Consider the following 26,032-nt stretch of genomic DNA (forward strand, 5'->3'; position numbering starts at 1 on the left):
GTTTATGCAAAGTGCAGATTGGAGTTTATTTTGTCCTTTCAAATTTGAATAGCATTCTGTTGTATCTTTGCATGTCACAAGTTCAGTTAGTTGATTGTCAACTACAAGATGATTTTGTGTTTTTCAATTTGTTTACATATGTAGAAAGTTTGAGCATTAGTATGACAAGTACATTTTTAACAACAGTGAAAATTGTCTTAGTTATGTTTTTGTTTTCTTGTACAAACTTAGTCTGTCTTCAAGTTTGTTTGCATTAGCATAATTTATTTATATACATACCAAAAAGCTGTGGTGTAGTTGAGTATTGTACTGTTGCTGTTATTTATATCACCATGGCAGACATTGTGAAGCAAACTGATTCCATGTCTCGAAAAGGTGAGTCAGTTATTATCTTTTTTTATGATTTATGGCACTTGATAATTAATAACTATCATTTATAATCATTATTATTATAATTATCAACTGATTGCAAGAAACTCTTAGTTCATGTTACCACAAACATATTTTTAGTGCTGTGCTAGGTTGTATCTGAAACAAGGTTAATTTGCAAAATTTCACAATTGCAATGCAACAAGTTTTTCAACCAGATGTCTGTTACACTGTTACAGTGCCAGGGACAGGGTGTCTTTTTGCCAACAGCACTTCACTTTCTTATGTTCTTACTCCAAACATGCAGCATGTACTGTTGTGCTGGTTGACATTTTGTGATGCTTTTCCAACACTGATGCTCTACAGTAGATTTGCTCACCACCAAATATTTTTATTGATAATATTGTCAAAGCAATGTGTCAAAGCTTTTTTTAAATCTAACATGGATAGTGATAAAGTATTTCTGGCATCAAACAGGGTCTTTTAGTGAAATCTCTTGGGTCATAATGTAATAAAAAAATTTCTGAACTAGGCTACTTTGTGCGCTCTGCAATTTTTAAGACAAAGAATTTATTGTGTATTTCCCTAGCTTAATGTTTTATTGTACTTATTATCTAGATTTTTGTTGTGAAATTTCTGATTTTGAAGTATATATAAACCTATTTTAAATATCAGAACAAACTATCTTGAAGGTGTCTTCAAGCTTGCAAGTTTTTTTTACTGTGTGATACTTAATATCTTTTTAAACGTGCTCATCTTTTTCCAAAATATCATCAACAATTACACAGTTACACTTAATAAATGTCACCAGAAGAACGCAAGTTACTTTAAAATCAAATGCCTGGTGAACAGTCTCACTCTGTTTTTAATTACACTGATGTTACTTATTTTAAAAAGAGTTTTAATGTTTCCTGTTACAACGACTAATCGACTATGCTTTTACATACCGGAGAATCATGTTTTGATAACCACAGCGATATTCTATGCATTTTGTTTGACTTGTTGCATGCATGATAAGTCATTTCATCATTGTTACTTTAAATTTCCTGTTTATTGTGCTTAAATGTTGCTGTCTTGCAATGTAGGTTGTATATTTGGAAGTGCTTTGTAAATTCTTTTTCTTTGCATTATAACAAGCCTTAACCCGTTTTGTTGCTTGATTTAACTTACTTTTAACTTTGCATGTTTTGCCTAATTGCAACTTGCAATAGGTATTCAGTTTTAGTTGGCATCTGATACTCATAAATAGGTTTCTAACTTTGTAAAAAAAAGAGGAATAAGTGAAAGTGATTTGTGAAAGTGATGATAACATATATCTATTACCTGTTAAACAATTCAACATTGTTGGTATGTAACAGTCATGGCAATCTATTTTCACAGGCCTTGCCAGCAAAATGCAAATTTGTTGCATTTTTGCAGATAAATAAAATCGAATCGAGCAATAGTGAGAGCAAACTATTAAACAGTAGCCTAGTTATTTACCAGTTCACACCAATTGAACTGTTTAACTGTTATGTGCTCACTCAAAAAAAAGAATCTTGATTGCCCTAGTTGATTCTATCCAGGTTTCTTGCACTGATGTCGTCTCTCACCAACTCTACCTCGATTTGTTTTGGTCTTCTCACTTTCTTCCCGGAACAGAAATTTTCTTTGCCATTACTGGCAGTTTGTCATCAGTCATACGTTTCACATGCCAGTAGGCTACCACTGCAAACGGTGGCTTCTAAGAAACTCACTGATGCTTTCTACTTCTACTTAAATACTTTTGTTTCTAATTCTATCCTTCAACGTTTTTTTACACATCATTCGAAGCACTTTCATTTCTGTTAAATCCAACTTGTATCTCCAATCCTCATGGCCCATCCTTTAGCTCCGTAGCACATTGTACTTCTCATGTACAATTGTACATGCTTTATAAACAATGCCTTTCGTTTTTTGAGAAAACACTCTTTCACACAGAATCCCCAATATTTCCTTGAATTTTTTCCAATTTGCTATTATAGAATCTTGTAATCTTTCATTTATACTTAGGACATCCCCTAGGTAGCAGAACGTTTAACTACTTCCAGTTTATTCCCATCTAAGTCAGGGGTCCGCAAATACTTTTTGGTGCGACCCAAAAAGCAATCGTTCGACATTTTTGCGACCCAAACGTTTGGAAGTATATAATTTTGCGCAAAACACTTTGCAAATTAATATCAATTCCAGTACGGTCGTCCCCGCTTATTAAGGCCACATCGGGACCGGACGATTTTGGCTTATTAAGCGAGGGACAATTTTTTACCACTCCTATACCTTCAATAATTCCGAAATGGACCAAATTGGGCTTATTAAGCGGGTGGACCTATTAACCGTGTGCGTCGTCGTCATGCAAGCCTCTGGGGCCGAAGGTCTACTTTATCCCTTTACCACCCCAGACTCAAGATGTTCCCGGACTACACTGGAAGGCTACTAGAGAGCAGTCAGTCTTTAGTTTCATCATCCATGACACGCAGACTTTCCACTCTGTTAGGTGGCTTGAAGATGGTACAGTCACTGATGATGTGGTCTGCGATCTGTTCCTCGGCACCACATTCACAGGAGGAGGAAGAGGCCAATTCCCCAATGGCGCATGGTTGAGCGGAAAAGCCCAACACCCGTAGTCCCATACGAAGACGGTTGAGGCGCACCCATCATGTCTTGGTAGTGTCAGGCCGATGGGGCATGTGTCGGAGATGAACGAATGGAGTCTGGTGGTACATGACTTCCCTTCAGAATTCCGCTTATAGTCCGCCCAAGTCGCCGCAGAGATGAAGTTCATCTGCTTCGTTGATAAGAAGTTGAGCGGCTGGCACGAATGGGTGTCTTGATTTCAGTCGACGGGGGAGCAGAGATCTTGTGGTGGAGAAGATGGTTAGGCTCTAGTGCCCGTCGGCCAAGAAACAAAGTGGCTTCTTCGCGACGAAACTCAGCAGGTTGGATGCCAGCGAGAATGGCAAAATTGTCCAATGGTGTGGGATGCAGGCATCCGGTAATTGTGCGCAGGGCGCTGTTTATGGCAGTGTCGATGTTATGGCAGTGAGCACTGCGGCATCAAACAGGTGCACAGTACTCTGCTGAAGAGTAGACAAAGGCTAAGGCTGCTACACGCGAAGTGTCGGGTCTGCTACTATTCGGCGAGTCCGATTTGGCGAGTCCGATTCGGCTAATCCGATTCGGCGAGTTCTCTATTCGGCGAGAGCCTTTTTCGGCGAGTGCCCTATTCGGCAAGTTTTTGAAATTTTATTTTTGAAAGGGAATTATCGGGTACCGTAGCCTAATTATAATTGCCTTCGTTAAACGTTGAAATCGTGCAGAAAGGAATAAAAATAAAATGTTCTAACTATTAAATTAAAGTTCGTTGTGTCAGTTCAGTTGAGTTGTTTTTATTTCTGACTATCATATCAAAAACAATACACGTCAACATAGCAAAAGTAGAAGCGACAAAACGCGAACGTTAAAACGTGCTTGTGACCGAAGTAAGTTATTGAGTTGAAAGAAATTTGGCACGGTAGCAACACCTTCAGAAAAATTTAAGATGTGAAGGGAAAATAAAAAAAGAAAATGTTACAAAAAAAAATCATGTTTAATGTCTATAAGTTAGTACTTTTGAATAGTTAAAATGATTAGTTTGGATCAACAAATGTGTGGCCTACAGCTTGGATTGAAAGGAAATTATCGGGTACCGTAGCCTAGTTATCCCGACCAGCAGAAATTGCCGTTTTTACATCGTTTTAACGTCGCTAAACGTTGAAATCGTGGAGAAAAGAGAACGTTGCTGACTAGGATACGTTAAAACTGGGAAACATTTACAGAAGCTCTTCGATTTGTTTCAAGAACCCATTTAGCCTAACAGTTCATTTGTACATTGATTCAACGTCTGAATACATTATCTTACCAAATCTGCGTGCTTGGAGGCCAAAATACAATAACGATAGCACAATAGCATTAAACTTGCAACAATGTTAAAATAATCACTTAGCGTTGTTGAAGTCTGGGCGACGTCCTGCAATAGAATCGTTGTACCACGTATTAAATGCTTTATCGGGATTGTAATCCGGTATTGCGGGACCATCTAACGACCCTAAATTGTTTTCACTGCTCGCAGCTCAGTAAATTGTTTCAACTGCATACTGCCTTTCATAAAACCTGACCATTTATTCCGTTATGATGTCACTATTGAGGGTGTGAAGTCACTAACCCACAGCGTTCTCAACTATGAAGACACGTGTTTTACTCACGGATGTCAACTAACCTAGTTCTCCTTCTTAACAACTGAATCGATATAAAAACGACAATATTGCCAGCCGATGTAAATTAGCACTTCGGATTAACACTTCGTTAAAATAAACATCGGGAATTGCAAACAAGACTTACAGCGCTGGTGATCGCCGCTCGATATATTCAATACAACAGTAGTGACTATGATGCGCTGACCTAATTCTGCGTCACTCTTTGATACTACATATTTTCGACATTTAGTCCACGATCATTCTATTGCGAAATTAAATAATTGGCTAGAAGAAACCGGCGGCCAAACTTGGCCGACGGAGGAGGTAGCACAGGCGGTCATTTAAGCACTACTTAGCGGCCATGGCCGCGATGGGCGCCGGCTGCTTTAAGGCTTGCAACGTATCCTAGTCATCAAAGTTCTCTTTTCTACACGATTTCAACGTTTAGTGACGTTAAAACGATAGGCCACACATTTGGTTAGCCTTTTCATTCTGTTACTACAATGTAAAAATGAACTGTTAGGCTAACTGGGTTCTTGGAACAAATTTTTGCTGGTAGGGATAACTAGGCTACGGTACCCGATAATTTCCTTTCAATCCAAGCTGTAGGCCACACATTTGTTGATCCAAACTAATCATTTTAACTATTCAAAAGTACTAACTTATAGATATAAACATGATTTTTTTTTTGTAACATTTTCTTTTTTTTTATTTTCCCTTCACATCTTAAATTTTTCTGAAGGTGTTGCGACCGTGCCAAATTTCTTTCAACTCAATAACTTACTTCGGTCACAAGCACATTTTAACGTTCGCGTTTTGTCGCTTCTACCTTAAAAACAACTGAACGGACATGACGAATTCAAGCACGTTTTAACGTTCGCGTTTTGACGCTTCTACCTTTGCTATGTTGGCGTGTATTGTTTTTGATATGATGGTCAGAAATAAAAACAACTGAACTGACATGACGAATTTTATTTAATACTGTAGTTCAAACATTTTATTTTTATTCCTTTCTGCACGTTCAGCGACGTTAAAACGATGTGAAAACAGTTAGGCTACGGTACCCGATAATTCCCTTTCAAAAATAAAATTTCAAAAACTCGCCGAATAGGGCACTCGCCGAAAAAGGCACTCGCTGAAAAAGGCTCTCGCTGAATAGAGAACTCGCCGAGTCGGACTAGCCGAATCGGATTAGCCGAATCGGACTCGCCGAAACGGGCCATTCCGAAAGTGTCAGCCCTCGCCCCCCAGCTGGAGCCTGCCAGGCGCTTGAATAGCTCAGCGCGGGATGTCAGTTTCTTGCACAGTGACACCAAATGGTGGCAGTATGTGAGCGATTTGTCTAGTGTCACCCCAAGATACTTTGGTGCGGGGCAGAAGGACAGAGGTTTTCCATTGTTCTGAACATGTAGCTCACGATTAGCTTCCCGATTGTGTAGGTGGAAAGCTGCCGCCAAAGTTTTGGTTTCGCTGAGTTTCAGTCGCCAGTTCTGGAGATAAGCTGAGAGAGTTTTCATGCCCTGGCTCAAGGTGTCTTCCAGGCTATATAGCCGTGGGCTTAACTACTGTAAGTTACTAGCCTACAATCAAAAGTATAATTTTTTTTTCTCGCCTACCAAATTGTACGAAACTCAGCACATCAAAGACTATATGATTGTATTTATTTTTGCCATACAAGTTATATTTATGGTAAGTTTAAACCGTTTTGCGACCCACTGTGGATGGTCTCGCGACCCAAATTTGGGTCGCGACCCACTATTTGCGGACCCCTGATCTAAGTGACTGTCTCTTCATGCCTTTTGTTTACTTTCCATTAACAACGTTTCATTTAAAGCCGTTTATTGTCACCATGCTGTGGCTAATTCCTGTGCATCTTTCGTGAACCCATTCATTGCAGCAATTACATCTCATGGAGTTGCCAACTGTTTTCCCGCATACTGAGCAAGGATCAACCTTAGCTGGATTGACGGCCATCTGCAGTCTTCAAAATTAGCGTCGGCAATTGCCGTGCATTAATGGCACATTAGTGTCGGCAGTAAAAATGCCAAAGCCACACGAGCGCTTGTAAGGACCACAAGATTACAAAAAAAACTATTTTTTTTAGACTACACCAGACTAGGATGTTGATTCAATCTTACCATTGCTGGATGTTTTATTTGGGTTACTTTCTACTTCGCCAGCGCTTAGACACGTGCCCAGCTGGGAGAATTGAATCTTTTATAGAAATATCACCCTATTTGCATTGATTTAACGCCAGTAGACGTCAAATTATCGTAAGCATCTACTCCTTATTGCGCCTCGCTTTCCGTTATCTCGTCCAGCTGACACAGCATTTGATGATAGCGATTCTGTGAAGTTCTTTATCAAACAGACAAAAAAAAAGCAATTAACGTTATTTTATAATAATTCAACGTCGCTAGATGTAGAATTAATGTAAAACAAAACTCTGGCAAAACTGAAGTCGGAGTTGTCCAGTTATACACCTAGTAGTCGGATATTTTTCGCCAAACTCGACAGCCCTGTTATTTTTCATAAATATGTCTGTATTAGAGGGAAATCATATTTGATAGTTAGCTTAATTGAAATGAAATAAGAGTAGGCATCTATGGTTGGTCCAGTAAAATTGTCTATAAATTCAAAATATTAAAGTGCCCAGCGTCACCTTTAAATACAATTTTTTTTACTCAAAATTTTTTGTATATACAATATTTTTATGTCAAAAATAATCATTTGAGATCGTGTCCCCATAGATTTTTGGATGTTAATTGATTTGTGTCACGCAAAAGCCCAAGCAAAAGCAAGCTTCCAACAAATGAAACCAATTCTTTGCAATAAAAATATCTCTTTCAAAACAAGATCTAGAGTTTTAAAATGCTATATTTATCCTGTTTTTCATTACAACTCTGAAACCTGGAATATTTCAACAAAAATGGCAGAAAAGATTAATGCTTTTGAAATGTGGTGCTTCCGTAGAATGCAACGCATTTCATGGCTGGCAAAGAAAACAAATAAAGAAATTCTACACCAAGTGAACCAAACCAGAACTCTGTTAAAAAGTATGAAAACCAGACAATATAAATTTCTCGGCCATGTAGTAAGAAAGCAAAAACTGGAGCATCTCTCTTTAACTGGTAAAATTTTTGGAAAGCGGGCACCTGGCAGACAAAGACAAACACATCTGGAACAATTTAACGACAAGACAGAAACAATCATCCATGCAACATATAATAGGAACATTTGGTCTAATTATTCATCTGAGGCCGTCGATGCCTGGTTCAGGCAAGGCAATTGAAGAAGAAGATCACCTTCCTGCACACCCACATAGAACACTGATAAAACATTGCGTTTTACGTACTACAATACTTTTGCACAATGTACCCTATGTGAAACACTGTTGGAATGAACTTTATTGATGGCTTGAAAACGGCTCCAAACATTCTGTTGATCATAAAACTTTTTGCTCATTGGTTCATGTCGACGACCTTGGGTTACCAGCTGACTAAAGCAACAAGCTTGCTGTCTTGCGCCACCTTTCGACTACTCCAAGAAATGACTTAGCGTAAATATTTCCGCTTGACTGATTTCACGTGCCACGCGATTCTGCTTATCACGCAGTGAGCGCATGATCGGATCGTGGCCAAGTGGATGTTTCGCAAATGGTTTCTCGCCTGGCTTGGATTCAGCTTAGTTAGCACATGCGCCAACCACGTAGTGAATGCAAAATCTTTCCCCCTGTTTGAGAAATATGTGCGTCGATACCGTGTTCATTGTTTGAAAGGATGTCCTTTGGAAAGCAAAACTAGCAAGGAAGGGAATTGGAAAGTTGTGCGTTGACGTTCTTCATGTTGTGCAAGGTTTATTTATAGACATTTACTTAAGAAAACGTGTAAATTAAGTAATGAAAACTGATCAAACCATGTGAAGTGATGAAAGTTTCCATGCAAAATAAAAGTACGGGCTGATTATAACTCAGACTAAGAGAAAAAATATTTCTTTCAAAAGTATGAAAAGAGACTCCATTTTTTTCTGTATCAGTATAGCAATATAACTTGGGTAGAGAGGTTATTTTACTTTTATTTTATTTTTTAAACATAAACAGGCATAGCTCAGCAACAGTATGACATTTAGCATTGTAATACAAAAGTAAAATAAAGCGAGCGTTTTTGACTATGCATATAGTCTACTCTTTTCAAGCCTATAAAACAAAAAATAATTATACCCTACGTCAGTACGCCTACATACCCTGCATGTTATACTGTGCTTAGTATTTTCTCATGGAATGCATAATTACTTTTTCTTTTGTAGGCTTGAAAAGGACTATAATTATAGTCGAAAACGTTTACTTTATTTTATTTTTGTGTTAGAATGTAAAATGTATTGTTGCTGAGCTATGCCTGTTTATAGTGTTAATAATAGTCTGGTATGTGTCTAATGTCTATACATTTTGTAGTATATTTTCAACAACAGGAAGACAGTATGTGTGAATTATTATTAGAATGCACGATTGCACGAGTGTTAGTTTGAATTAGCTTAGGCACTTGAATTTTAGTTTTTTTTTGTTTCTTTTTACTACCAGTGATTTCTGCATTAGAAAAGTTAGCATTTTGAATTTTACAAGTTGGGTAGTTCTACCAGTAACTTTCTTCTTTGTAAAACTACGGTACCAGTAAAGCTTACTTAGAGCTTGCACAGCAAACTTTCAAAAAAAATGTTTGCATTCAAAGATCTTTTAAGCTGCTGTATGAATATCCCAAGTCAAAGTGTTTTTTCTGTCCACTGGAAAGAAGTGGTTCTTTTAATGTGCAATGTTACTTTGTTTGATTGTGCAATGTTACTTGTGCAATGTTACTTAGTTTGATTTGTTGAATAAAGCTTTCTTATGTTTGACAGTTTGTATTAAAAAGTTTGTTTTTGTATTTTCTCAGTCCTTTGTTTCATGTTTGGAAGAGTTCAGTTTGAAAATTTTGTCTGTAACTGTATTTGACTTTATTAAAGGGGCAGACAACCCCATTTTCAAATGCAAATTGAGAGTTGAAATACATAAAGGGGATATTCAAAAACACGTTGCACTTGTTTTTATGAAAAAGTACCCATTTGTTCTCGCGCAATCTTAAAACAAAGTTTTGGTTTTGCAATTCGAACACACGCCGCCTCAACTGTTGTCAAAATAAAATATTTGCTTACGTGACGTCATAACCAGACTTTGGCAAAAACATTTTGCTGGTTTAAGGTGTTGAGTGCAGCTGCAGATAAGGTTTGAAGCGTTGCAGCAGTGGATAAGATTATCACAAGTAAAAATTTTAGCTCAGATTTAGTTTATTGTAGCTTTGATACTAGATTACATCATTTTAGAGACCATACTACACATTTACACTAGGCCTTGCACTGTTTGCAGGAAACAAGCAAATGCGATTATTTTGCTTCAGTGCTACAGAATGGTTTTGATGGGATTTAGTAACAAGAGGTTTAGACAGTCAAGGGTTGTAGGGGCTTAAATTTATTTATTTTTCATCTTTAGTCATGTTTGTGTACTATCAGACATGTTTGTAGGCCTATCAGACAGGCTAAACTAATATGCCTACCTCAATATACGGTACATGCTTTCCCAGTGCCATACCTTACTTGAATAGATTAAGCTAAACCTGTTACAGTTTTATACTCATCATGACAAGTCGATGTGTTGTGTATGACTGTTCAGTGTTCATCTGGTGGTTCTTCATACAAGAAAATTGAAATGGGACAAGTTTGTAAACACCACAAGAGTATGGCCAGGAGCAACAGAGACCAGCATAATAATGCCGACTCCATTTCAAGGAAACAGATTTTCAAAATCTTCAATTTAACATGGGACTTGCCACACAGCATTAAACCGCAATGCATGCCCTTCAATTTTTTTCAAAAAAATCCATTTCAACAACTCTGCAACCTTTGGAGTCAAGGTCCAGTGGGGAGACAACTCTACAACAAAATTCCAATCCATCCATACGACCGGCTGTCAGGAAACGTCAAGTTCTTGAAGTAATTTTGAGTTAACAATAATGTTACTACATGTTTGTTATAAAGTACCGTACATAAATTGGGGAATGGGGAGTACTGTACCATCCTTGAGAAATTGTTTTTCATATAATTTAGAATATCTTCCGGCTAAGCCTACTACATTTTAGTTGCTGCCTGCTGGCATAGCGATTCCTATCCTAGCTACATGTAATTTTAAAATGACCCATCTATAACTCACCAAGTATATTAACAAAAACAAGTCCTTGACAAACTGGTGTTTATTTCATTTACTGGCTAGCACGATATGCAACGGTAATGTAACAGTACATAAATGTGAGTTTTCTTTATTAGCCTACTGTCTTGTAATCTTGAGTTGTATTGTGCTGTTTTGTAATGTGCTTTTTGTGTTCATAGTTGTCCTGGTATTCTGATGGGTCAAGCCAAACAAAAATCGTTATTTGTTATGCCGCAACACAATACAACAGATCGGATTTTCGTGTTTGTTTGTCAAAAGGATGCCATGAAGCCAAGGAGTGTGGCGAAAGGTAAGAAATTTTAACTCTATAATAAACTAACATATGAAATAACGGGTGGTGATGATGTCGTCCCCTCATACATCATACATTGTTTGCTTCTTTTGAGAATCATGTTGCCAAAATGAGTTTCATTTGTAAAACTGCTTGTGTCTTGGTTGGTTGGTTTTGAATCTTTATCCTCGGACTGGCAAAGCCTTGATTGGTTATTCCTGGTAGTTTCGCATACTTGTGGAGGCTCTTGACACAGGGCTGGTTACCGAGATTGGCAAAGTTGAAGTTTTCCGATTGTTGAAGTGTTGTTGCCGGAGAATTCACTAGGTGCCACTGAATGGGAAGCAGTCCTGAAAGTGCGTTGCTCAAGCGCACACTCCGAGAGTCGAACTTGAGCCGGGCGCGTAACCACTGAGCTAACGGGGCGGGATGGGAAGGCCTATTATTGGTCAACATTTTTGTTACGGATTTGTTATAATAGATGTAATAAAAGATAAGTTTTTATTGGCTTGTGAGTGCAAACATCATTTTGGTCTGCATTTCTTTTATACTATGCATAGACAACTTGTAACTGCATTTCTTTTATACTATGCATAGACAACTTGTAACTGCTATTCATTCCAACAAGAATAGCAGCAGGTCTACCGCTAGGTTTCGGGTTAGCTATCCGAAAGCAAAGCATAAGGAATGAGGCTATTCTCTAAAAACGATCAAAGAAAACCCCACTTACCATTATCTATACACCATAATTTTATGAAATTAGCAATATTCCAAAACTGCTACTTTATAATATGTGTACTGTGTAGTTGTAGTATGTGATTACCCAGTCAGCAAAATCAATCATTTTTACATTGATTCAACGTTTTGCAGACGTTGAAACAATGTAAAAATGACGGATTTGACACAAATTTTGTCATTTTATTATTCATTTATTTGACGCAAAATTCGTCATTTTTACATTGATTCAACGTTTGCAAAACGTTGAATCAATGTAAAAAGGACTGATTTCGTTGACTGGATAAGCATGTGCGGTAAAGTGAAATGTGTGCAGCAATCATTGCGACTACCATACATTTTTATTGATTTAAAAATACATTATCTTTTTTAAAGATCATGCCAAGAGCCTTTTGAAGATTGCATTGTGTGAAAGGGAAACATTGGCAGAACACCGAGAAGAATGGGAAAGCACACCTCTTTCCATGCATTTATGCTTAGGCGTTTGCATCCAGATGTTTCTGATGCAATTGCATCTTATTTTTCACGGTTTTCTAACCAAAACCCGTCTTAAATGATGTAGCAAATGCAATACCTAAACGTGGGCAATCATGTTGTATTATATTCATGTAACCAAAAGTTGCTTTTAAATACGTTATAGGCACATTGTCTACAGACAATTTGTTCGGTGGATCTGGGGTTATCTTTGTCATTCAATCCGTGTGCCTCTGCCGTCATGCGTTGTTTCGGCTATTAGGTCGAAATTTTCAAGTGAACATAGAAAATATGTTGGATTTAAATTATCCTGATTTGAAATAAAAAGAAGTCACAATTCAAAGTCTGCTTCAAGAAAAGCTTTGCCGTGTGCATAGAGAGAGTGATTTTTGTACTTGTACACTAAAGTATGCCTATCAGAGTTCTTGAGAAAATGTTCCTAGTTCTTTATAAACTAATATGGTGCTTGCCTGAAGCTAGTTGCTTTCGGTGTTCATTTTATCAACTACTAAGCTGCTTAAAATCGACATAAATAGTTCATTGCATTTGCTGGAAACGACACCATAAGCGATCTCTTACTCTGTATTTCAAATGCATCTTGCGTGAACATACGAGCAGCTTGTACCGTTATGACGTCACGTCCGATTATGGCACGGTTCAGTGAGCACGCGTCGCTCTGAAACTAAGGGCTAACTAAAACGGCCCTACAAAGGAAACGCAATGAAATTAAGGAAAAATTCCAACGACAACCACTTATTATACATGTGTAGAGCACTTACAAAGAAAAAAATCGAAAAGTATGGTTTGGGGTTTAATGCCCCTTTAAGCTAGTTTTGAGTAGTTCGCTTAAACACTTGAAAATTGGTTGGTACACTGATACTTTGTTGTCTTTTATATATAGTTATCAATATGTCAGCATCACTGCAGTTTGATAACCATCATGCCATTTTGCTCTCTTTGCTGCATTTGAAACAGATTAGTTATTTGAACAGTAAATAAAACTGATCTTTGTTATATTTGGTATAGCAATTAGCCACTTAGAAGAGATTTAATGTGAAGTGGTTGTCATAATTGTGGTCAACTTTGTAGATGAAGTGTTGCTGTTCAAGTTGGATTTTGAAAAGCTTTGTTTACTTCAAATTAGTTTTAATGAAAGTACTTAACATTTAAAGTTTTTTTCAGTTTTTTAAACAGTGCTCAACTGCTCAATGTTGATTGTTGAATAAGCAAGACAGCTTTGGAAGAAGGGTCTGCTACTATTCGGTGAGTCCGATTCGGTGAGAGCCCTATTTGGTGATTTTTTTGAATTTTTTTTTGAAAATTATCGGGTATCGTAGCCTAATTAAAACCCAAAACCCCAAACCTCAAACCCAAAAACCAAACCCCCAAAAACCCCCAAACCCCAAAAAACCCCTATCCCCCATCCCCTAACCCCTATAACGGCAATGATAATTAGGCTACCGCGCGCAATAAATTAAAAAAAAAACTCACCGAATAGGGCTCTCACCGAAAAAGGCTCTCACCGAATAGGGAACTCACCGAATCGGACTCACCGAATCGGGCCATTCCGTTGGAAGAAACATGTTAAACAAATATGTAATGCTGTTGTGGTTAGATTTACTTTCCACTGGACCTTTATTTGTGTTTTGTAAGTAACAGCAAACTATTTGTTTTTCTTTATGTGACTGGTGCATTTTTTTGACTATTATGCACAAAAATAACAGCATTTATAAGAAGCAGCTTATGTTAGTATGGACTGCAGTGGAAGTGGAAGTGTTTCATACTTTTAGGCGAGATTTTTAGTGTTGTTTTTATGTTAATTTATCAATGGTGCAGATAGTTTAGTGTGAAATATATTTTTGATTTGAGATGGCATTTGTAGACTTGTTTTGATCCCTTTTATATTTTCTAGCCTGTTAGTATAAACTCTTTTCATAGTTCTTGTGACTTTTATTTAAAGTTTGACAAAACGTTTCTTTGATGTCTTCTAATACAAATGGTATGGTGAGGATACACTCTGTTGGTAAGCGTTCATGTGAAAAATTGTAAACTAATTGTGTTTTTTGGTTGTGTTTGGTCTGCATTTATGTAATATCATAAAGACTCAATCAATTTTCCTTCATAATCAGTAATTTTGTCTGCAACCACATGTTTGTTTTCAGAATTCAGATAGCTATGTCACCTGCGAATCAATTTTAATGTACAGTTGTACAGTGTACACTACGGTGGCCATAAAGTCTAGTTGTGAAAAGTTAAGTTATCAGTACTATACTCACTACTCGGGAACTAATTCAGTGATCAAATGCAGTTTTTAAAAAACAGAAATTGCCATAAATCCTTCATTGTGTGATATTGTTAGTAATGTAATTAATTTATTGTTTATGTTTTCAAAAGACAGGCTCTGGTGATTATGCAACATTTTTTACAAAAAATATTTTGTGTTCAGACCGCAAGCAATACATAAAAAATCAAAGGATGAAAAATCATAAGTAAAGATTGAAGCTTGTTTAATATTATTATATATTTATATGTAATATCACTTCAACTAAACAAACATTTAGTACACTAGCTTCATTCCTGATACTTGATATCATATAAAACTGGTGTGTTTTTAATTGGATGTGCTAAATTAAAATTTTGTATATTTTGCAATTGTGAATAATTGTAAGGTCTGGCTGTAGTTTTCATTGTAAAACATATATACTTTTCATTAGAATCAATTAAAAAATATGCCTTTATAATATTATTTATTACCAGACTTTTGCTATTGTATAATATTCTGTATTTTCTGTATTTAATTTTCATCTAGTCATTATGTCACTTAAAATATATAATTAAGATATTACTGTATATATGCATAAAGCAAGGTTAAATTTTTATCTTTAGTTTTTAAATACAAATCTATCACATTCATTTTTTGCCGTTTAAGAACTGAATACTTTTTGTGTGGCATGAAACATTTTTATGCTAATTTGTTATCATCCTTTATTTACCACATGTAAAGTTCAAATGTCATTTGTATGTCATCTCAAAGTTGATTTGACGTTTACTTTCTAAAAAAAAGCTTATATATTTCACGAAAAGTGTGTTGCGTTTGGTCTTTTTATTAACTTAAAAGCGACATGTTTAGGATGTGGCCCGAAGCTTAGCAATGCTCCGACCATCGTTGTTATGGTTGGCTTGCCTGCCCGAGGAAAAACGTACATTTCTAAAAAGCTTACACGCTATTTCAATTGGGTCGGCATTAACACCAAAGGTGGGTAAATATGCAGCTTGCAAAGATTTTGCAGCTTGCAAAACTTTTGTTTGCTGAGTAGCAGGCACGGTTAAAGGTCATTCATTACACAATGTGTGTACTGCAGTTGCAGATAGTAATCGTTGCTTTGGAATAGCGTCATGTTTGAATTGTAAAATATACAGTTTGCGGTTTGGACTTTGATAATATCTTTGTTTTTTGTTATTCCTGCAATGTTTTACTAATTATAATTAGTTTTTTAATTTTGTAGATAATTATCTTTTTACTTGAATGAGTACGTTGATATAATATTTTATTTCAAACAGTGATGGTGATTTCAATTTTAAGGCATTCAATATCTATTGAACTATTTCTTATATATGTTTTTTTTGTTTTTTTTTTCAGTTTTTAATGTCGGTCAATACAGAAGACAAACTGTGCAATTTAAATCTCATGAATTCTTCAAAGCGGATAACATTGAGGCTATGAAAATACGAAAGTAAGGGTTAACAACCAGCGTCCTAATTTTGGTGATCAACACAATGTAATTAAAATCAAGATTCTAATTGGTTTTAACGACATACAATATTCTAATTAATATACGATATCTTATTGCAATACAAAACTGCAATTGCAAAACCTCACAACAAAGAAAGTTGGCGTTTCATTGCCTCCAACCCTCCATGAGAGGAAAGACCTTGATGATTTCATTGTTATATCTTGAAAACAATTTTACTTATGCGGTTAGCTGTAAGCTCTTTGGCTAATGGCCGTGTCTATTAAATATTGACTTTATTGTTGTCCTTCAATTACTTCTTGCAGGCATTGCGCAATGGAGGCTTTAAAAGATGTTTGCACTTGGCTCAAAGGAGATGGGATGATAGCAGTAAGCAGTGAACATTTTTCTGTCTAACAATTGCTGCAATTACAGTCGAAATCGTTTAAGCGCATAGTCAATTTGTCAAGCTTTTTTATGCGCTTAAACGGTATATGCGCTTAACCGTTTACATTGTTTGACAGTATCCTATACGTCAATACCGAACGTTTATCTAACGCAAAAGCGTGAAAACCGACCGCTGGACTTTTTCGATGAACGAAGGCATTGAGCCTTAATACGTAACCCGGAGTGTTAGGAGATTTACAGAATATTCTAGAATAGTACTGTACAACCGAATTCCAAATAACGGTACTACTTTGTTTGGCTGTTGGTCAGCGAAGTGTGACGCAGCAACAACTGTTCACGCGCGTTCCTCGTGGCTTTCGGGTAGCTGCCGTGATCACCCAACCGAAACGAATTCGCTTCAGCAAGCAAGAAAGAAAATTCACTAATCATGCGATTTAGATTTTCCTTAGTCTTGTGGTTCTACAGTTCGTACTGCGACGTAATGATACTTGTTTATGATGTAACAATCCATAAATGAAATGTGGTCTTGTGATTCATACAGCACTGTACTCAAATCATAGAAGAGAAGGCCTTTTTTCGTGCGGTTTTACTTTATTGTTTAAATCATGTAGGCGCTAACTGTCTGTCTTGAGGTGTTATCTTGAGCAACTTTGCTTTGCCAAAGGAAATATGCGGTTAAGTGATAAAAGTCTACAAATCTATCAAGAATTCCTAGTCGCTTAGCCGATTTATGCGATTAATCATTATGCGACTAACCATTGAATTTTCTTCACAAGTGAATGGGAATGGTTTGGGATTATGCAATGCTATGCTCTAAAGCGATTTATGCTCTTAACCGATATGCGACTAGCCGATTTCGACTGTATTTGCTTTTACTAATGTGATTGACTGATTGTTGCGTAAAGCTGAACTATCTATAAGTTATAAAAAATTTGACGTTTTCAAACTGCTCCAGTTTCTTACCTTTCTTCATGTTCAGGTGTATGACGCGACCAATACAACACGTGAGAGAAGAAATTCCATTTTAGACTTCGCTCAAGAACACCTCTTTAGAGTAAGAAGAAAGAAATGTGCAAATTTTCGAATGATATATCATATAACTTGGTTTGATAGCTTATGAACAAGATTTTTTTTTACATTTCAGTGAATTCCATTATTGATAAAACGATTGTCTGGTGACTTTGAAGACCAGTTGTCTATCACTCTGTCTCCACGGCAGTCAAAATTATATTATTACCGTTACCGCATGTAGGCTACTGCCATGTAGAAACAGGCTTATGGCCGGATACTCTTCGTGACGTCATCCGAGCCTGTTGGTTGCGGGTGCAATATCCATATGAAATAGTTTCCGCCTGATAACAGCTGCAGTGGTCTTAGTCTTAAGATTTCTTTGAGAACATCAATGGAGGCTGTCAAATCAAAAATCCAACACTTTAGCCTCTTCTTCCCTTTGCGTAGAGAACCAATAAATCATTCCTTCATGTTGTCCCAGACAACAAAATTCGTCATTAGAAGCGATGGATATTGCTGTCTAGGATGGCACTTGTTGGGAAATAAGGGAAGGTTGACGGTCACTAACTTTTATGTTCAGTTTGTGGCCATCACAGTGACAACAATAATATGGGAACATAGCAGAGATCTGGCCAAAAAGTAGAACCTTGTTAAAGTCTGTGCTCCTTTTTAGGTGTTCTTCATTGAATCAATTTGCGATGACCCAGTGGTTGTGGAGCAGAATGTATCTGAGGTTAAGGTAAACGGTCCGGATTACAGGGATATTGATCCGGATGCGGCTGTGAGCGACTTCCACCAGAGGATATCACATTACGAAGATACATACGAGACAATCGATCCCTCATTGGACGAGTAAGTAGATTTTTATAAATGGAAAAATCGAGTTTCTTTGACTTTTAGGTGGCTAAGTACATTGATTACCGGGTGATTTTGATAAGTTTCCCAAAATTTTGCTGCTTTTTGTGTTACAGTGCTTGCAAGTCACTGCCAAGTAACAGTCAGCGGCTTGTATTGAGCGAAATATTCAGAAAAAATGCACGAAAGACTTGTTTTATTCAAGGGTGTAGCATTTGTGTACCTTTTTTGATTACATTGAAATTAAACTCTTGAACTTTTTTGCTAAACCTCTAAATCGAAAACTTTCCTTATGGTTGTTGTTGCTAATTCGTAACTCCTTTTTATTGGTGAAACAGTTGTTTTTGTGCATCGAAATCGTGTTTGATTAATGTCTCCCGGTAATTATTATGAGTTTTATTCTCTACTTATCATTTAAAGTGACATTTGAGTCGTCATATTCCAACACAGCAAATCAACCGTTTTTACATTGATTCAACGTCTGTAGACGTTCAATCAATGTAAAATCGGTTGATTTGCTGTTTGGGTTGGTCGTTTCCGGGTTACATCAGTTTCGTTTACTACAAGTGTTGCCAAGTGATTAGTAAAGCATACTTCAATATAATCTAATTATGGAATGCCATCAATATGCAGAAACACTTCAGTTCAACTTTTGCAAAAGTTTTGTATATGTGTTTAAAATAGATTAACAGACGTTTTGGACGTTATATTTGTCTCAGAAAGTTGCCATGTACTGATTGTAATTTATATATTTGTTGAAATGATAAAATCATTACGTTATACATCTGAATGAACAAAATGGCTGTTAGTCCTAACCAAGCGCTTGTATACATGACTGGTTAGTTGCTTAAATAACTATAAGATGAGGGTGCATGCTGTAATTTTATGGAATGGCGGAGTAGGTATTTTACTTTTGCAACAGTGGAAACACAAGCCAACAAGCAGATTCCAGCTGTCTTTTTATGTTGTGTGCTTTGGTTTTTCAAATTCGCAAAACCACCGGTTTAAAGTTTGACCGCCATTCATAAAAGGACTTTATGAATAGTCATTGTGATGCAATTTAGAAGGTTTCTGCTTCCGTTAGTGACGTATAACTTGCTGACGGTTTTTTCAAGAAAACTGGTCAACCCATTCGAGTAAAAGACATTTGCAAGTTGTTTTTTTTACATATTTTCAATGTCTGTCCATATCTGGCACTCAGCAAAGCCAACTTGTTTTGTTGCTGAAAGTTACTTTGTAATTCTTTCAGTGATCTTTCGTACATCAAGATAATAGACGTAGGGCGCAAGTTTCAAGTCAACAGGGTGGCGGACCACATACAAAGCAGGATAGTTTACTATCTCATGAACATACACGTCGCCCCCCGATCGATATACTTATGTCGGGTAAGCTGATTTGCTGCTGTACTTTACTAATGCATAGTGCTTACACAATGGTAACTATGCCAAATGTTCATTCGGGTGGATATCTGAATAAGGTGTGTTAGATCAAAACTTGCGACTCTAAACGCGGTCGCAAATCGTAACTTTTGGATCGCCAAACAAACAAAAATTGGGCCTCCCGTGAAAAGCTTGCACAGGAAACTGCCCATCATCCATCAAGGGGTCGCGTAGAAAATTGTTTTCTAAAATGCGGCCGCACATTAAAAAGGTTTAAGAAGCCTTGGTTAGCCAACAGATTGCCTAACAGAACGGAAAAATACACAACGCCTGATTACTTCATTAAAAACATCGGTTGTGATAAAAGCTACGGCGTAACTTGGTTTCGATTGCTCGTAGAACGTAGCTTTTGTCTGAAATAGTTACCATTTTTACATCGCAAACGTTTGAGCAAGTCGCTTTCATCTTTATTCAAATATCTTGCTTAGTTTGGCATGTGGTGTTGTTTTCGCTGTGATTTCAACAAAAAAACAAACTGTACTGGAATCCCGCTCTTTTACGTTTATTCAACGTCTGCAAACGTATAATCAATGTAAAAGAACTGATCTTGCTATTTGGGAATGAACTCTGAACCCAGTTACTAAGTAAAGTCGACATTGATGTATGTTTATTTGTTTAACCTTGTGGCTGAAGGTGGCATGGACTACAAACTCATAAAAATATGTCACTAATTGCTTTGTTATTACCCTAGTAAGTTCGGTTTTCTGATCCACTGGGCTGAAAAATCCCGCCAGTATTGCGTCAAATACCACTCCTGCATTCATCTCATGTTATTTTGACAGCACGGTGAAAGCATGATGAACTTAAAAGGCAGGATCGGTGGAGATTCTTCGTTGTCTGAGAATGGAAAAGAGGTTGGTGACCTTTGACCTGACCGGATTGTTGCGTCGTTACAGTTTCTTGGTTTTCGTACTTGATGTAATGCGATGTCAGCTTTTGAACTGAGACAAAAAAAATATACTTTGCTGCCACTGTAAATTCGTGGACTTTGATATAGTTGGTGTCTACTGTAGCTACATCAAACTCCACAATGAATTGTAATGTATAATGTATGTAAGAATTCATTTTGATGTTGGTCAAGCTGAAACTATTTTCTTAGGAGACTTCGCAAGGGTTTATTTAGCGTTGACATTTTATTGCTCTCCTTTTATAGTTTGCCAAAAAGCTCGGAGGGTTCATAGAGGATCAGAATATCAACGGTTTGAAGGTGTGGACTAGTGAACTGAAGAGAACCGCTGAAACAGCCGCCCACATAAGTGTCCCTGTGGAAAAGTGGAAGGCTCTGAATGAAATCAGTGCGGTAGGTTGAGAAGAGTTGTTGTCAAGTGATGAAAATTCATCATATTATTTCATCATCTACCCAACACAACACAAAAAATCAAGAATTGCACAATCCAAACAAGCTTTCATCAAAATGGACAAAATACTGAAATCTAATTCAATCTCTCTAAACACTAGAATAAGAATTTTACATGTGTACATTTGGTCAGTTCTGCTACATGGCTGTGAATCCTGGACTGTATGCCCGAAGATAGAGAAGAAGATCAACAGTGCTGAAATTTGGTTCATTCGTAGAATGATGGGAATAAACTGGACGGATAAAATCACTAACGAAGAAGTGTGGAGACGCTCTGGGTGCACCCCTGGCGTCCTCATCACAACTATCAAAAAAGGCAAATGACATTTATCGGGCATGTCTACCGCAAACGCGGAATTGAACACTCGGCAATGATGGGGCGATTTCCTGGTCAGAGGCACCGGGGACGTCCACGTTTGGAAATCTTCAAAAATCTTTCAACATGGACAAACCAAAATTTTGAAAACCTAATTAGAAGTATGGACAATCGATCGTTGTGGAGACTCACGGTAGCCGACGCCTTATTCAGGCATGGCCGATGATGCTGATGATGACCCAACACTATTATTTAAAATTAAAAAAAAAAGAACCATGAAATGCCTGTTGCCCAAAAATCATTGACAATATATTGTGGTATAGTAGCTTGCATGTACCAGAAGAAAAAGCCTTCTAACACATGTTCAACGTGCATAGGTGGTAGACGAAATGTAAATTTAAAACATTATCCTCTCTGGGTCATACAAGGCTAATGGCTATATATCCACCAGTTACACAACATTGCGTATATACTCAGGGCGTGTGTGAAGGTTACACTTATAAAGAAATCCAAGAAAAATACCCGGAAGAGTTTGCAAGGCGAGATCAGAACAAATACAACTACAGATACCCGATGGGAGAGGTAAGGGTTTGTGCTCGAGTGCATTGAAGTTAAGTTTGATTATGTGTATGTTGCAAGGTGTTTTGATATGATTTTCGTGAGCACCAGACTTGTGTCATCAAATCTTTTATCAGCATTATGGACCCAGGCAGCAAAATTCTCCATTTTTACATTGACTCAACGTCTGCAGACGTTGAATCAATGTAAAAATGGCTGGTTTTTCTGTATGGGTAGTTTTAATTTAATAAAAGTGTAATTTTTTTAGCTTTCTTTGTGTGGTTTCAAGCCGTGAGTTTTGATGGTTTACACATAGTTTGGCTTTGGGATATACTACCTTTTGATAAGCATTTTACTGCATGGTGGTGAGTTCTAGATCAACTGTCGGTTGTCAAATATCGTAACTTCACTATCAACCATAGTCGAAACTATGGCAACCATATACTGCAAATTGTTTTTTGTCAAAAGAGCAACCGCCAAAAATCACGTCCTTTACGGTTAATCTTTCTGCTTGAATGCTGCTACAAGCATCCAACAACGTTCAAGTGTGCAGAGAAACAACCAAAAATTCACTTACGCACATTTGAAAAAAAAGGTAATTGGTTATGTTAAAATGTGTTTAAAATCCTAAACTAAAACTTCTTTTGCAGTCTTACGACGACCTTGTCACCAGATTGGAACCAGTTATAATGGTGAGGAGTACAACAATCAAAAGATATTGAATATAAATTTTCAATTTGTCTTGTCTGTTTATAAGCTCATCTGCATTTAACCAACACAGTCATGACGCAACTGTGGCTATTTGAGTTGCTTTGGTTTATGTCTGCTAATGTTTTAAGATCGATGTAAATTTGCATGGAACGAGTGTGGTTTAGAGAAAAGCTTCATTAATTCAAAGAGCGTTCAACTTATTTTAGGAATTGGAGCGATCTGAAAACGTCCTGGTGATATGTCATCAAGCTGTGTTGAGATGCATACTTGCTTATTACTTCAACGAATCGTCAGGTACGTTAGCTTGCGCTTGTTTGAATGGGAAAAGTTGACTAGTGATTGCGGCGTCGTTTACACACCATTACTTTTGATAGGAGACTCGCAGTAACAAACAATTACTATCTGTCCCAGATAGCAACTCAACTTTCTTTTGCATTGATTTAACGTCTTCAAACGTTGAATTAATGTAAAAAAACGGTTGATTTGCTGTCTGGGTATGAGCGACTGCCTAGAAAAGCTGCAATACGTATTAGAAAAAAAAAATCATGGCGTTGTCAAATGAAACTTTCTCATGGCATACGTTGGTGATTGATCACTGTGGGTGATAGGCGGTGCCGATAGAATTAGCAGTGAACTAATTGGAATAATGGAAGAACTACTGGTGTGTGGAATCACACTGTGCCGAAGCTTCATTCTACTAAAAGTAGACCTTACTACATACAATTTCATAGAGCAATTCTCCAACCACATTTTTTCGACGTAATTTGTCTTATAATTTTGACGTACTGCTTTAACCTGACGCATGTTCTCACATTGCAGAGCGTCTCCCTTATATCAACTGCCCTCTTCACACTGTGATCAAACTGACACCAGTCGCGTATGGTTGCAATGTTGAGCGCTACCCCCTCGGGGTTAAAGCTGTTATCACCTATCGCTCGAAGCCGGAGGTAAGACGCGCATTGAAAGCAACACTTTGTACATTGCCTGATGCATATGAAGTTTTCATTTGCTGTGTTTTTTTCAACCTTCTTTAGTTAAACGTGAGCGCAGTCAGCTTTTGTGATTATATTAAAAGTTGCATTTCCAAGATTTTATGACGCACAGTGTGAACGTGGTTTGTCACAATACGTTTGAGCTTGCTCAGTATCTCGGTTCTTTTTACATTGATTCATCGTCCGCTAACGTGGCTGATCCACGCAGTCACAGCTGCCGTTACTAAGATTCTTGGTGCATTGTGGAAGCCTAAAAGTTGCTTTTGAAAACAGATCTGTCTGTCCTTAATGTGACAACCATACTTTATATTTCTGATAAGCATGGAGGGAGTATTTTGTTGCATTTGCATTTGATCACTGTTGAGTGTTGATGCAGCTCTTTTGTTCAGTTTCTTACTGTTTCTTGTAATCACAGCTACCGTAATACAAATAAATAGAGGCAAAATAACTTGAACTTTGACGCATGCTCGAGGTCGAAATGGGACAGTAAGTAAAGTATTTGTCTCTGTCGCAACATATTCAAACTGATAGAGATTAAAAGCCAAATCAAGACGAGAACGTTTGAACGCGTCGCCCCTGCTGAACCGAACAAGATACTTGAAAGTGTGAAAATGAGATTTTTGATACATTTAATGACGAGGCAGACTAAAGTAATTGACTTTCGAGTAGGCCGTGAACATCAAACAACTGTTAGTCATTCTTGCTACCACTTTATTTGTGGTTGATGATTTTCCAAGAATGCCTTCCACGTGAATCTCACCATGTCCGCCGTCGCACAGCCACGCCCTGACGTCGAATTTTGAAACAAGATCGATTTAAATGTCGCATTTTATTCAAACTATACAATATACAAAATAGACCAATGCTAACAATACATTTAACACAAACTTTAAGGCTTTTGAAGTTTGCGTTTTATAACTTCAGAACGTTTTTGACGTGATGTTGTTTTTGTGCCCCGTCTTTCTCGCATCCGTTTTAGTGTTTTATAAGTAGTTTTAGGTTATCGTAATTTCGTGGTGTGGCATTCAACAAACTTCACCGCTTTTTTTTTATCCGAGGTAGTCAACTGGAAGAAAAATATAGCTTCTCCTACTTATCTCGAATCTAACCCCCGAGATATTTTATCTCATGCTTGGTTGCTTTTTTGTGACGCCGTTATAAGAGTACGGCCTATGATCAAAGTAAAAGTTCAATAGTTGGAGTTTAGTGGACCTTTTAAAACAGATCCATTTTCAACTGTTATTCTTACACCTGGCGCTATACCGCTTAAATTTTGTAACCCTTGTACTGGTACGTGAAATGTACCAATCAATTTGTGATGGTAACGTTTATTTACTAGCTTGGTTTTAGCGACACGTTGAATTTTTTTCCACAAACACAAGTGTTCAACATACTGCAAATGGTCGCAGTAGTGTCACTTGGCTGGCAGCGAAAGCATAGTTTAGTCAACAGAACAGTTTCGTGTTCCACAGGTCAATTAACGATTTTATTTTCTTTACTTAAAGGTCAGTGTGTTAGCCAACTCGTCTTCTGCTCCGCTATGTTCAGATGATGAGTATTGTCTGGCCTGTGGTCCGGGATGCTTTGCTGTCTCCAAGTGTCCCCACTTTGAATCCTCTAGCTCGAGTGACTCTTCCATCAACTCATTGAGTCCCAGTCGCCCCTCGTCATCGCGCACACGCAGAAAAAAGCGTCAAACATCTAAAAGAGTTTCAAAAGACGAAAGTCCACAACATCTTACACCAGATGTGGAAAAGATCCGCTCTCTCATCTCCCTGTCTTCACTCTTAACTACCTCAGAAGAAGATTTAACTCCAAAACTTAACGAGCAAAACTCAAGACTCAGTTCAGAATAGCAAAGCCCAGGTCACACTTAATTTGTACAATTGTAGATTAGCGTACAGAAAGATGGTACTTTATTGTGAGGCTGACTATTGCAAGGTTTTTGAGCAGTAAACAAAAAGTTCAATTATAAGTGATTTTTTCCTTTTTATCAAAAAGTATTACTTTCAAACATGGTGGCCTATATAAGAGGTCTTGACAACGCTCATGCTGCTGTCTGGACTGGAGGCTGATTGTCAGGATTTTGCTGTCTGGCGTTTATCTCGGATAATTTGATATCTTGAAGCAAAACCAAGCAGTACCGAGTTGCACACAAGCTGAAGTGTAATGTGGCCTTTCTACTAAGCTTTCTTGTACATAAAGCACACTTCATCAGGCAAACGAACGCATCTCACAACTGAATGATTTTACTATAATTATCAGTTGAGAACCAGCCAAAAGTAACTGCTGTTGACAGTGG

General features: G+C 37.4%; 1 protein-coding gene across 3 annotated transcripts in view; it reads left to right on the forward strand.

Annotated features, from left to right (window-relative positions):
- The first annotated feature begins 268 nt into the window (after window positions 1-268).
- Window positions 269-26,032, forward strand: part of LOC145778910 (6-phosphofructo-2-kinase/fructose-2,6-bisphosphatase 1-like) — a 33,708-nt gene continuing 7,944 nt past the window's right edge. Inside the window, exons 1-14 of one of the 3 annotated variants that reach the window (XR_014290494.1) lie at window positions 269-375; window positions 15,483-15,608; window positions 15,993-16,086; window positions 16,410-16,473; window positions 17,471-17,545; window positions 18,176-18,354; window positions 19,607-19,742; window positions 20,579-20,650; window positions 20,950-21,096; window positions 21,947-22,051; window positions 22,678-22,719; window positions 22,945-23,032; window positions 23,558-23,685; window positions 25,236-25,596. Coding sequence is in view for 1 of the 3 variants with exons in the window: in XM_082590501.1 (XP_082446627.1) it covers window positions 333-375; window positions 15,483-15,608; window positions 15,993-16,086; window positions 16,410-16,473; window positions 17,471-17,545; window positions 18,176-18,354; window positions 19,607-19,742; window positions 20,579-20,650; window positions 20,950-21,096; window positions 21,947-22,051; window positions 22,678-22,719; window positions 22,945-23,032; window positions 23,558-23,685 (1,299 nt within the window). In the remaining 2 variants the exon portion in view is untranslated. Of the gene's footprint in view, window positions 376-13,935; window positions 14,376-15,482; window positions 15,609-15,992; window positions 16,087-16,409; window positions 16,474-17,470; window positions 17,546-18,175; window positions 18,355-19,606; window positions 19,743-20,578; window positions 20,651-20,949; window positions 21,097-21,946; window positions 22,052-22,677; window positions 22,720-22,944; window positions 23,033-23,557; window positions 23,686-25,235; window positions 25,597-26,032 lie in introns of those variants that run through there. The other 2 variants (XR_014290495.1, XM_082590501.1) reach the window with 2 other exon arrangements.

The sequence above is a fragment of the Aplidium turbinatum genome, chromosome 10, assembly GCF_918807975.1.
Source record: "Aplidium turbinatum chromosome 10, kaAplTurb1.1, whole genome shotgun sequence".
In the NCBI taxonomy this organism is placed as follows: domain Eukaryota; kingdom Metazoa; phylum Chordata; class Ascidiacea; order Aplousobranchia; family Polyclinidae; genus Aplidium; species Aplidium turbinatum.